This window comes from Chroicocephalus ridibundus, chromosome 10 (assembly GCF_963924245.1).
Source record: "Chroicocephalus ridibundus chromosome 10, bChrRid1.1, whole genome shotgun sequence".
NCBI classification, from domain to species: Eukaryota; Metazoa; Chordata; class Aves; order Charadriiformes; family Laridae; genus Chroicocephalus; species Chroicocephalus ridibundus.
In genome coordinates this window covers 17,350,010-17,363,307 of record NC_086293.1, presented here as the reverse complement: position 1 = coordinate 17,363,307, position 13,298 = coordinate 17,350,010, and the positions used below count along the sequence as shown (strand labels likewise).

General features: G+C 47.6%; 1 protein-coding gene across 5 annotated transcripts in view; it reads right to left on the bottom strand.

The window, feature by feature from the left end:
- CADPS (calcium dependent secretion activator) overlaps nt 1-13,298 on the bottom strand; it is a 221,235-nt gene that overhangs the window by 175,649 nt on the left and 32,288 nt on the right. For all 5 annotated transcript variants that reach the window (XM_063347848.1, XM_063347849.1, XM_063347845.1 and 2 more), the window contains exon 2: nt 1,250-1,363. In XM_063347848.1, the coding sequence (XP_063203918.1) occupies nt 1,250-1,363 (114 nt within the window). The remainder of the gene's footprint in view (nt 1-1,249; nt 1,364-13,298) is intronic.

Genomic DNA, 13,298 nt, shown 5'->3' with positions numbered 1-13,298 from the left:
TTGGGGTAATTATACGGCACCGAGCTTCTAGAGCTGGTCAGGACACACTTTCAGCCAGACCCACCAGTGAAACGGGGATGTATTTTGCCTGCTTTTGAGCAGTTCCCTTTGCTGCCCAATAGTCTTTTCTGAACACATTACACTGCCCTTACAACCTAAAATGCAGCTCACGCCATCTTGAAGACTTTCTCTGAGAGCATCTGTTCGGTGAAGCTGTGATAAACTGATGATCCCTTGGCAATTTCTTTTCTGATAAGAGATGTAAATTACTCTCAGCTTCCTTCCTGTACAGAGAATGATGGAGCAGTAACTGCTAGGCCAGTTTAATAGAGTTAATCCAGAGATAATTTGTGCTTTCCTTACACAGAAGCAGCTGCTGCCATTTTTTAGGGAGTTAAAATTCTCTTCAGTTTTAGTATCTGATTTTGGTCCCCTCTTAGATATCACTTCCAGAGAAATATTTTATGTAGGCAATTGAAAATCTTCACCTTTTATGACAGAATAGCTCTAGGGAGAAAGAGAAATGGTTTGCAGAAAGGCTAGCAAAAAAAAAATAAGCGACACTCCTCATACAAATCACAAGCACTGATTTCCTTCAAAAAACAGAAGCTCTTTCCTTCTGAGAAAAGATATGAAAGGCTGCATTAAGGGCTGCATACAAAGAGGTGCAAAAAGACAGACGTGCATAATTATTCTTTTGCACAATTATGAATGATGCTTCATGTTCTTTGGTATCATCTAGTTTTGTAGATGTACACCCCCTCCCTCCCCCTTTGCTTTGCAGCACTTGTCACACCAAAGAGAAAAGACAAGGCTCTTGCTGAAAATCCCAAAGTCAATTAGACACAACGCAAAAGCTTCAGCAAGAACTGAATGTGCTGCCCAGTCTTCTCTCGGTATTTTTCATAGGGAACATGTGACATTTATTTTATATTGTGCCATCTTCCCTGTTTTAGAGTACACTGTTTAAAAGTATCAGGAAGATATTCTTCTGCTTAAAGGAAGGGCGATCTTGCCCATAATCAAGCTATAGGATAACACGGCGATGTAGGGGTTGCCACGGTTGTGTATTCAAACCCTGAACCCCACAAACCTTGTGATGTACCAGACACCAGATGGAAGAAGCCTCGCACTTGCCTTTGGTTTGTGCTGTTTGATACAGGGCAATCCATTAGTTCAGAATTCGACCCTGTCTGTGAATAGTGGTGAGAACAGGGATTCATATGAATAGCGTATTTTCTCTCCTTACCTCGTAGTAGCTCTGGACGGCGTTTATAAATGCTTCATCTGCCACAATCTGGGTTTCTCCATTGAGAAAGGCCTGGAAACGATCTTTGATCGTCTGGAGTTGCTGCTTACTTATCTGCAAAAGGAGAAAATTAGTGAAGAAAGGTTCATGTATGAGGAAAAAAAAACCCCACTAATTCTTCTGCAATACCTTATTGGGGTGCTTATGATGTGCACCTCTGCTCTCCTTCGGGGACAGCAGCCAGAGATGAGCAATCAGCCACGCGTGGGTACACACACGTGTGCTCTTCACCTTGGAAAGTTCATTTAAGCACCATGAGCACCTAAACCCACCCTGAACATCATTTCTAAACAACTCTGCCGCCACTAAACGCGCACAGAACTTTTATCGCTCCAGGCATACCTAAGTCAAGAGCAAGCTGCTTTGTGCATGCTTGGAAAAGACTGGGGTTTTCAGACCCATTTAGCCTCTCCTCCCCTGCAGAAGATGATGCGGTTTCATCACCGAATGGGTGGCCTCGTGAGCTGGCTGTTGAAGACAGCCCTCATCAGCACTCCGGGGCCTTGGTCTTTCCTCATTTGGTTTTCTTTCCTTGCTCAACTTCTTTTGGCTTGTCAGGCATAAAACACCAGTCAGGACCAGTGCTGAAGGAATGTAATGCCATTTAGTGCCAAAGAAACCATATGATGGCAAACCTGTTCTCCTCATCCAAGCAAGGACTTCCTCTGCTGTCTCTTTGCTGCTCACAACAGCTCCTGTCCAGCATGCAGCTGCTATAACTTACAAGGCAGTTCTAATTTTGGCACAATGACATCAATAGAAAGTTTACAAGGGTTTGTTCCAGCCTTGTAAGATACCATGGCATTATTTTGCCAATTTATCTGTCAGTTTAAAACCAGATATAGCTAAAAAAAAAAAAAGCCCACCCCTTCAGCTTGTAGCACAGTCAAAGTCACAGCAGGCACCTAAATCATGTACCAGCAATGCCAGTACAACAACTTAAGATGCAGATAACACTCACACTGAAGCACTGCAGGCACTTAACTGTAGCTGTGCCCGGCTTACCACGTGGCTACTTTGGGTTTAGAGGATAAGAATTAATTTAGAGAAAAGAGAAGGAAGCAAACAAGATGTATATACGACAACTTCAAACGTAAAGGGCAAAGAGAGCAGTAAGAGTTAGGACAACTATTTACTAACAACCAAAAGGTCAGAGAAGAGGGTTGGTTTTTTTCCTCACTTGTATGCCAGCAGAAGAAATCAGCCCATTAGAATGGAAGAGAAAAATAAAACCAATTGCTCTAAGTGTCTAAATGGCTTTGAATAAAGTATCAAAAACTACAGAGATCCAAACAACTAAAGTATAATGAAGCCTGGTAAACACAGCTAGTGATAAAAAGCAGGAGAGGGACCACTTGGAAAATGCAACGATAAATATCACTAGATCTAGATGATGCGCCACGTGGGATGTTTAGGGACTGCAGTAACGAACATCATGAATACTGGTAATTAATTCTGCAACACCACGCTGAGAAGGGTTAGTGAGCAATGGCAATTTGATGTGATAATCTGGGATTAGTTTATCCTGGTGCTTATGGAGAGGTGTTCATCAAAGCCACATAAAGCAAGACTCAATATGCTCTGCTTCAGGAAACATGGAACAGCCTTTGCCATTCCTGCGAGCGCTGGAAAAGACGGGTCATTCCCACCTCCAAAAGAGCTGCCCCCACTTCATAGCGTCTGACACATGCAACAAGGCTCAGCACCACAGGGCTGGAGCTAGGACCGCCCCTCTAACCTGGCCCACCTCTGCCTTGATCACCATCTGCAACGACCCCTGTGGAAAAGCACTGTTAAAACCTCCTGGCTTTAAGGCTGGCAGGATCTAGATTTTGGCTACAGAGTCCATCTGCCATGTCAGGCACCTAAAACTCTTTGTGGCATTTGCCAATAGTGCCCTAGACATCACGAGCCCTTGGGCAATATGCACAGCATCAGACGTAAAGCAGACCCCAAACCTGACTGAGCTGGGGGAAGCCCCTGATGGAACTGAAAAGAGAACCGGGTCAGCGATAAGAGGAGCCAGAGACAATGTAGTGATCGAGTGGGAGACACCTGTGGGAAGGCGCTAGGTCTGTTTTTATTAAGCATTTAATTATCTGCAAGAAGAGAAAAGTAGGATGTTAATTAAATGTATTGACGATTTTGTATTAGCAACCATTGTGAACATCAGGCAGAAACAACAGGGCAATAAAAGCTGTAACAAACCACGAAAAGAAACAGGAAAACTACAGATAACATGGAAATCAGGGTGCTGAGGCACAAGGAAACACACACTAGGAGCACAGATACTCTGAGCTAAGAGGCTTTTCATTTCGGATTTTAACAATGTGCATAGCATTTTTAATTGGCTTTTTTCTTCCCCAGGTTATTTCTTAGGACAACGCCCAGATGTCCTTGCTTGTTCAATTCCTATAATGCCTTGCTCCTTCCTCAATATTGAATGGGCCACCTTCAAAACGAGCAATGCTTCGTGAAACTCCTAGAAACTCCCAATACGCAGCTCACGCGTGAGCCCCTGGGCGCTGTGGAAATGAATCATTGGATTTGTCTCTCCTGGAGTGTCAGTTGCCTCCTCCTTGCCCCCAAGCTCTATGCAAGTATTTTCCCTGTCCATGGACAAGGAGATGCTGGTGATCCCACCAGGCTGCAGCTAACGGGACCTTCGGTCTTCCATCCCCTCCAGACCGTGAAACCGCACCTGTGTATTGATCTGTCTGTGCCACTGTCATGGATGTTATCAAGAAAACAGTCAACCTGAGCTGAAATTAAACTGCTTTCATATTAAAGTGAGCTTCTGCAGCACAGCAGCAGCCGCCTGGTGCAGAAAGTCAGCACCAGCCAGGACGCGGCGGGCGGTCAGACCCACAGGTCAACGAAATCTGCCCAATACGCTCCACCTCCTATTTTATACCTCTTCCCCTCCCCGTCAGGCGCAAAGGGCATCGCTGCCGAACACCAGCACCTCCCCGGCAGAGGCTGGACCGGGGCAGGGAGCAGCCTCAGCCCCAGTGTCACGCTCCAAAGCCTTTAAGCGGGACCAAGCAATGCCACCAACCCATCCACGGGCTTAAAAGAACACGTGCCCTGAACGCTCACCTGGAAACTTAAGTGCTTTAAAGGCAGGGGTGTTATTTTATCTCTCGCTATTAGAGGCCAGTGACCAGCTAGAAATCCAAATAAAGCAAGCCCAAAGCTTCTGAGATCCAGGGTCCGACACAAACCACTTCTCACTTAGTTACCTTCCATAGTGTGCTTACAAATAGCGGAAAACGAGAGAATTACTTCCCCTTTGAAGCACGTCAGTACAATATCAGCCTTTGCACCAACTGCAACAGGAGGTGAGACTCTGTGGGGCTGGAAGCCCAGCGGGTGCGAGGTGGTGGGGGCAGAGAACCCTGCCCCTGATGCGAACACAAATCCGCACAGGAGAGAAGCAGAGAGCCGGGAGCAAGCAGGAGTACTCTGGTGGGTAGAAGGGGTTTATTCTATTTACCTTCCCTCGCTTTTCCACCCCTCACTGCTTTTCCCTATGACTGCTTTCAGCATGTGACAGCCCTTAAAGAGATAAAAGTCATGTCTGCATTCAACAGAGCACCCCGCTCGCATACAGCGACTCTGGACCCAGGCGAACTCCCCTGCGTTAATGTTGTGGCGTGTTTATGCAGCAGAGTGTCTCACAGCCTTTATCTGTCTCAAGCATATGAGTACTTAAGTTGCCAGATATACACATACATATTAAAAACGTAATTAATTGAGTCAGTGATGATGAACTCCTGGCAGACGTATCAGGCAGGGCACCCATCGAGCTTTGGCCTGTCATTCCTAGTGGATTGCATGGCTTTTTAGAAGCTTGGCAGAGGTGTTCTCCATAACAGACCAAGTTATGGGAAAGAGCTCACCAGTGACTAGATTTGGGCATCCAAATGCTTCCTACCTTCTTGGTCTAACTTTTTTGTTGTTGTTGTTGTTGTTTTGGGGTTGTTTTTTTTGCTTTTTTTGGTTTATATTAGAGAAATTGTCCGCACAACACAATTTTGTGACCTCAGAAATGGGGTGGAACAATCTCTGACACGTACCATGACCCCACCACGGTCATAAGTAAATCACAGTGGCAATTTCTTGAATTTGCTTGATTCAGATCTCCGCAAACGGCGCACCACCCGCCACGGGACAAGTGCTCACCAGCTTTCTTGCTACACGTTATTTTTGCACATATTCCACTTGACTCAGAGCCAAACCTGGATGCACGGAGCCACGGCACCTTCTCCAGAGTTGTTCCAGCCGGCAAACAGCCGGCACCATCGCTGTGCATCATCTCCAGCCTCCTTCGCCTACACCGGGGGAGCACAAGCTTTGCAAAGAGGAGCTGTTTGGCGCAGAAAAGTTCCCTGAAAAAACTTATACACGGCAACCTGCCTAACTAATGCATCCTCTCTCCAAAACGCTTTGCTGTGTCTAAGCACATCGGAACAAAACCAGCCGTACAGCTCACTGCTGTACTGGCTACATTACACAATAACACAACGTTAGCCAGATTTACGTTTTGTACGCCACACTTTATCACGGATGGGCTCAAAATAAAGTCTCAGATTTACATGCTCTGAACTTCGAAGAACTAGAACAACTTCTGCAGATTTTCACTCTTTTAAAGTGAACTTTCAAATCTGCATGTGTGAAGAAAACAAGATGACTTGCACTCACACAGGACCATTGTCTTTCCAAGCTTTGTATGATGCACATCAACAGTATTAAACGTCCAAGAGCCACAGATGACATGCCTTGAAATCTAGTAGAAAGGAGAGTTTCATAAGAATTTATACATTTTTTTTTGTAATGTTACAATGACGGTGGTCCAACACTGAGACAGGGGCCCAGAGAGGCTGTGGCATCTCCAGCCTTGCAAATTTTCACAACGTGATTGCATGAACATGACCTGGTTTAGGAAGAAGCCCTGCTTTGAGCAGAGAAATTGGGCCAGAGACCTCCAGAAGCTCTTTGCAACCTACATTATGATACAGCAGTACCATACCCAACAGAAGATTTGCAAGGAGAGAATATCCTAGATCATAGATTGCCAAACGTTTTAGGGCTAAACACTGATTTGTCAGTGGCAGGTTACAGAATAACCCATCCACAGCTGTACAGGTACTCAAACCAGCCAATAAAGCCATATCTACCAATGTGATGGTGGCTGGAATAGCAATCAGATTTTAACTCTACAGAAGGAGGTTTTCAAGTGAAAGGCACCCCTGTGGTAGAGAGGAGACCCCCCTTTACTGCCACACTTGAACACCTCTGATTGAGGACTGGGTGTTTCGGTGCACTGATGCCTCATGGTGCCCTTGCACCCAGCACATCCCGCTGGAAGGGTCTCCCTGCATCCAGGAGGTGAGGATGCTCCGCGGCGCTGCCCGCTGGTCCCCCGTGGCTCAGGGACCATCAGTATCACCCGTGTCTCGCGGGAATCGGTTCAGCTGGGGATTGCAGGTAATTCCCAGGGGAAGCGTCTCTGCCTTTTGCCTAAAGACACCAGCTCACAGCACACGACCAAGAGCAGCATAAAGCTCTTCATCCTTAGGGCACCTGCTGCTCGGGTACCACTGCGAGGAGCAATATTTAACTGCTCACCGTGCTGTTGTTCTGGGCTTCGTTTTGTAACGTCTCATAAATATTTTATTACTCCTCAGCACCAGGTGATTTAGGAAAAAAGCTCAGCCAACCAAACGAGCATCCTTCATCGTCACTGCTTCCCCAGTCAGAAAACCAGCCACAACATGGACGAGGTGGAAGAGAGGGAGGTGCGTGGGGCCGGAGCAGTCGAGCAATGGCCTCAGGGGAGAGGCCAGGGGCCCCAGCGATGGGCATGAGACTAGAAAAAAAAACAAACCTCACCCATTCAGGTTATTTTCTACTGGGAAAACACATCAGGGTCTCCCTGCGCCGATGCTGCTTTCCCCCTGACAGGAGAGAGTACTACACGGGGGGGGACTCTCCTCCCCAGCATTTGGGGTTTTAATTGCAAACTCCGCAGGGCAGTCACGGCTGCTTTGCAAACCGCCGAATGGCGCTGGCTTTTTGCTGTTAACATAAGTGAGCGGTATTAACCGTCAGTCTCGGGGAACTTTTCCCAGCTGCCTAACACTGTAGTTTGTGGTTGTTTCAGAAGAGTTTAGTATTTGTTACTGGAGAGAGCTCCTTGTGCCTTGGCTTCTGACAGCCACAATACATCTCTCCAGGGGTACTGAGCCGGCACGTCCTTTTCCCTTGCAGTCTGACCATACACAGACACCCACTGATCTATGGGCTGCCTATACAATTCCCTCTTCGTGGACACTTGATTTGTTGCCTTCCCCCCTCCAACCATGATTTACGGGCCCTGGTGCATCCAGGCTGCCTGCCCTCTCTCCAGCCACGCTCATCCTTTGTGGACAGCAAACAAGAAAGGCACTGGTCACATCCCTGGCCACCGACCCTGGTGCCACCTTCTCTTCTCCCAGAAGAGGTGCCCACTTGATTTGCTGCAGAGAAAATGACCATGCCATCGCCACGCCTGGGTTTACACACACAGGGCAGTGAAGGACACACACCACCCCTTCCGCCTGCAGCAGCTCGTGCCCTGCCTTCTCCCCACCTGCGATGTTGGGGATGGGCCGGAGCGATGGAGACCCTCCAAGGAGCAACATTCCAATGTACCTGCCTATCCCAGGCTCAGAAATCAGGCTGGGGTTGGGCACAAGCCATGCAAACAGCCCTTGGGTCCTTATACACCAGCCCAGCAGAGATTTGCAGCTCAGGCCGAACCAACCTCTCACTCAAGCAGTCCAACACTATAATATCTCCCAACCTAGCCATAACTGAAACGCAGGAGCTGCCTGCAAAGGAAGAAAGCCCCCTCCTCTGCCGAGCCGCAGAGCTGCCAGCCAACCAGTGCCCTGCCAGGGCATCAGCTCCCATCCTTGCCAGGACCTCTCGCTACCTCTGTTATTACAGGCGAACTCCAGCAGCTTTGCAGCACGAGCCGCGAGCGCTAAATGATTTTGGCACTTGCTGGAACATTTCTTCTGTAAAGAGGCTCAAGCATTGCTGGATAAGTGATGGGAAGGTAAAACATCAATCCCTTTGGTTAGGCCAGTTGCAGGCACGGAGCCTCTGGATCGAGCAAAGCAGATCTCTCCCTTCCACTGCCCCAGACTACATCCGGCAGCAGGTTTATCAGAAGAGACAAAGCACAGGCTCTGAGCCACTCTCTTTGAAACACGTGGATGCTCTTTTTTGTCCTCTCGAAACCCAAGTCCATTTCTTTTCTATGATTCACTCTGCCAGCCAGGCATGCTTCTTTGACATACATGAAAGACCTAAAATGTTATTATGGCTGCTCCTACTTTCTGAAACATAGTAATGCACAACGCTAAAAGAGGAAAGCAAAGCCAGGATTTGCCATGATGACCTTCTCCCTGGTGCTTTCCAAGCTACGCCTTCGTTCTGCAACCTGCCACCACAGAGCAAGCCTAGATACAAGACACATCAAAACATACCTTGCCTCTGTCTGCTTCTCTTGATACCTCTCTTTGTACCAGCTGTGTCCATCCAATGCTCACATGCCAACCCTGCATCTCCCCCTGCAAAGGGTCCCCTTTTCCCTGAAGATCCACCTCACTTCTTGAAAATAAGCAGCTCTGACAGCTTCAGGAACTTCTGCTCCTCTCTCCAAGTCTCCTTTTCCTGCTGTCTCCAACTCCTGTCCGGTCCCTCCTCTGCCGCCAGTGTGCAAGTGAATAACCCCAAGACGGAGACACCTGACAAACGCACAGAAAACCTGGAACTTCTCCCAACTTTGATCTTATTTCACCTAAGCAAGCCATTAGCAGAGTGAGTTTGCAATAGATCCAACAGACTAAAGCCAGCCCTGCTGGGTATTTTTCTGTGTATGATCAAACAGATATGCGCCCCTATTTTTTTTACTGATTAATAAAAATATGACTTTGATCTCAAAAGAACGAAGAAGCCAGCACAAAATACAAGCAAGAAATAGCAACGATGAAATAGTAGGCCAGTGACTGAGCAGGGGCTGAGGGGCGACTGCTGCTCTAAGAAATCTCCCTGGTGGCTTCTGCTGTGACGGGAGCCTCTCCTGGTGGGCTCTGCTGGGTAAAACACATCATCACGATCTGGCAGCTTTCAGCAGAAAGCCCAGCATCATCCTGCCTGTGATAAAAGCGTAGCTGCCCTGCTAATAAAACAGAAAAAACAAACCCATAAAAATACTAGCAGAAATACAGCCAGCAAATAAAACCAGGAGGCAAACAGAATGCAGGCTGTCGGAGTGACGCGCAAAGCCCCTCAGGCAGGGGACAAATCCCGCTATTCCCATGCGGTCTCCTCCAGGCTGGACTCTGCAGTTGGATTCTCTCCTCTTCTCTCTGGCCCAAACACTCTCCCTGCTCCCTCCCAGTCACCTCCTGGTTAACCTCCAGTCTCAAGGGCCACGAATGCAACCACTTACACGGTCTCCTCTGGAAAATCCTGCTAGCAAGGGTCTTGGTCAGAGGTGCAGGTCAAGTCATATTTGCTTTGACTGGCATAGGAGCTCTTTGCAAATGCAACAGAAACAGCTCGGCCTGCCCTTTCACTCCAACAGTGCAGTACGTGTGGTAGATACAGTCTATTGCTGCTCTGGGACTTCAAAAAAACCACAAAACTTAGCCCAGGCAAAAGGATCAAGGAAAGATCTTCCTTCTCCTCTCAAGCCTTACAGGCAGTCTTGAAAAGTAACGTGTTCACTCCTTCTCTTTTTTCTTTTGGACGGAAAACGACACATGGTCTCCTGAAGCTTGTGAGTGTTGACATGACCCAGCTTCTGAGATGTTTCATGCTGCAAGACCACGGTGTGCTGCACAGTGGAAGGGCATGGTGTGGAGCTGAAGAACATCACAGGTCATCTCCCATGAATCAAATGTGCCGTGTGCCTTGGAAAAGTCAGGGACAGGCTGGGCTATGAACTTACTAGAATTTGTATTTCTTTCAGAATATTCTGAGGACAACTTCCAGAACTTGGACGTTTTACAGCCTTACTGACAAGGAAAGTAAAAAAGTCAGTTTGGGGTATGGATGCTGCACATCTATTGCCCAGTGACCACAAAGCCCTATGCCTCCTGCTCTGTCACTGAGACAGGAACGTAAAGTCTCCCAGTTCAACCAGCTGCAGCAGACAGCCGATACTGCATTTATTTAATAATAAAAGTGTTCTGTGCAAAATCTCCTAGAAGCTCTAAAAAGGCAGATTCACAAATGATGCCACAGTGCCCAAAAGAAAGAATTGTATAGAAGTGAATGGTTTTACTCAGCTGATCAGTGTGGCCAGAGCCCCTTTGACCAAGGAGACCCTCCCAGCCCCTCCTGAGGAGTAACTAACAGCGGGCAACGTCTTTCCACCACCCTGGTCAGTGTTATTTTGACAGTACAATACTTTGAAGTTCAGTAACCCATAGTGCTGCCAACACTACACAAGTTTCTCAGCTCTTAGGTTACTTTAGAGACTAGGCAAGGCTTGGTATATCCCGTCTTTGGAGATCCCAGGCACAACCTAAGGACTGCTAAATACCCATAAACTAACTGAGTCCAAAAAGCGGGCGAGGGATGGGGTGGGAACACAAGTTGGCCCATGCTGGTGGGTCCCCCTTAGAAGAGGGCAGTGTCCCAGGACCGAGGCAAGTGCTTGCTCTCCAACAGCCCAGCCGTCGGCTCCTTTTGTGCTGCTTTTGTGAAAGGAGAATTAACAGCACTTGGCTTCTCTCCAGAAGTGGCTACACGCAGGAGAAGACTGAGAGCCTCTCACAGACTAGAACGGTGGGCTATCCAAGAAGAAAAGCAGGCTACTTTTGGAAAGACACTTTTATAAATCACTATTTGAACTATTTTCATCTCTGTGTTCCCACTCCAGGCAGACCTTACATGCTGCAGAAGCTAGTCGTCCTTCCTGGTTAATATATACAGTGGCTCATGCTGACTTGAAAACATTAAACAACCAGAGCTAAAGATCTCCTACCGATACTTCAGATCTCCAAACAAAAAACCCAGTCCTGTCTCTTTTTTTTTAAAAAAAAAAAAAAGTACATCCACCATCACTGGAATTATTTTTGTACCATTTTCATCATTAAGCTCTCGCTCTCCTCCATGTCACAAGCTATTTTAAAAACAGCTCTTACAGAGCAGAAGCGAGGGACAAATGAATGAAGACTCAAGGACTCTTGGTGTGCCTCAGCCTCTGTCAAAGGGCTGTTTTCAGCCAGGCAAAGTTAGCAGGGAAGGGAATATCTTCGATAGGACTGAATAAGATAGCAAGAAAAGGAGAGAAGCTTCCAGGCAGGCAAGGCTGAAACGCTGAGCCCTGCCGTGGGCATCCCGCACGCACCCGCCGCCCCTCGCAGAGAGCTGGGGGAAACACCCACCCCCCATAACGGAGGGCTGCTGTCTAAAACAACTTGAAACTGGGCTGGTGGGGTGGAAGGTCAAGCACACGCAGGTCTGAGCAATATCCCTTTTCCAAAGAAAGCACATTTTCAAAGCAGTCCACCAAGAGATCTGACCTATTACAAGCCGACGCTCTGGCTAAGTACAATTTGTCGAATTTGACATTTTCCCTTATTCTGTGCATGTGCTATGATTTCCAGGAAACAAACAAAAAGAAAGAAAACACCCCAGATCTTAAAGAAAAACTGTTTATGAGCCAAACGCATCTCTGATCCAGTAAAAGATAAGCTGTCTCCTTCAGACAGCGCTTGAAAATGGTTCAATCAATCAGTCAAGGCAGAACAGAACTTGTTTCTAGATGGAAAAACAAGAGAGAAAAGGTGTGAAACTGTAGTGCACCTCCTCCTCCTCCTCACATTTCCTGCTAAAGTGAGTAATCTCAGATTTTACAAGGGCATGTTGTTTGGAGCTGGAAGAAAAAGTTTGGTAAAAGGTAGTTTGTTCTGAGGCAGCAAACTACTGCAAGAAACCAGAGCATTTCAACTTTCCATCTCCGCTGCCGTGCAGAGACATGGGAATATACCTTTGCATGGTGGCTGGTATGTACCCGAAATAGCTGAGAATGAATGTCTGCTCCTTCAAAGACATTAGGGAACATTATTTGCAATGTTTCACTCCGGTCATTTCTTACTATTTATTTTAAGGAAAGGCATGGTTAGAATTATCCATTTTTTTCCCCCCACAGCCCCAGTCTTTGGACTCAGTTTATATCAGGAGGCTGAAAATGAACGGGGCAAATCTCCTGAGGCATCACAGAGACGGGGTGAGAGCCCCATGGGGACATACCCCTGGAGGCCAGTTTAGCGCAAGCAAGTGCTCAGATTTCCAGGCTCAGAGCACATTCACTCAGCAGGGGAGGCTGGAGGGAGCAGTGGCCTTTTCTCAGCTTTGGGCTGTAAATATAAATGAACCGTAGCTAGGGAAATCATGTTTACTATGGTGCACGTGCAGTGTGCGTGCGGTGTGTGCAGGTCCCACGCTCGCATCTGCAAAGAGGACAATTAGCTGCTTGCACGAAATTAGGTGTGGAGTTCGATGATGGTTTTTAAGATAAGAGAAAGGCCATTTGCTGGCTCTGGAGTCTGCAGCGATAGGTCTGAGCCTCGCAACATGCAGAGAGATCTGCCAGGGAACTGGTAGAAGGACAGGTATCTCCAGGGTGAGGTGTCCCAGACGCCCACGGTTTGGCACCAGGAGCTTCCCCATAGCAAAATCACCAGTAGAGTGGAAGAAGCAAAGCCATAACCAACATGTGCTTGGAACCATCCCTTGGGGCATCTGGCAGGGGCAAGAGGGACATCCTAGCTCCCCGAGGGACTATCCCTCTGCCCTTGGTGCCTCTAGCTGGCATGCTGCTCGTCTGTTGCCTTTCACCTCCTGCCAAGTTTAATTAGAGCTAAATAACACCCCCCCAAGCTGCTTGCTGTGACCCAGAACCAGCCATCCAGCCCCACGT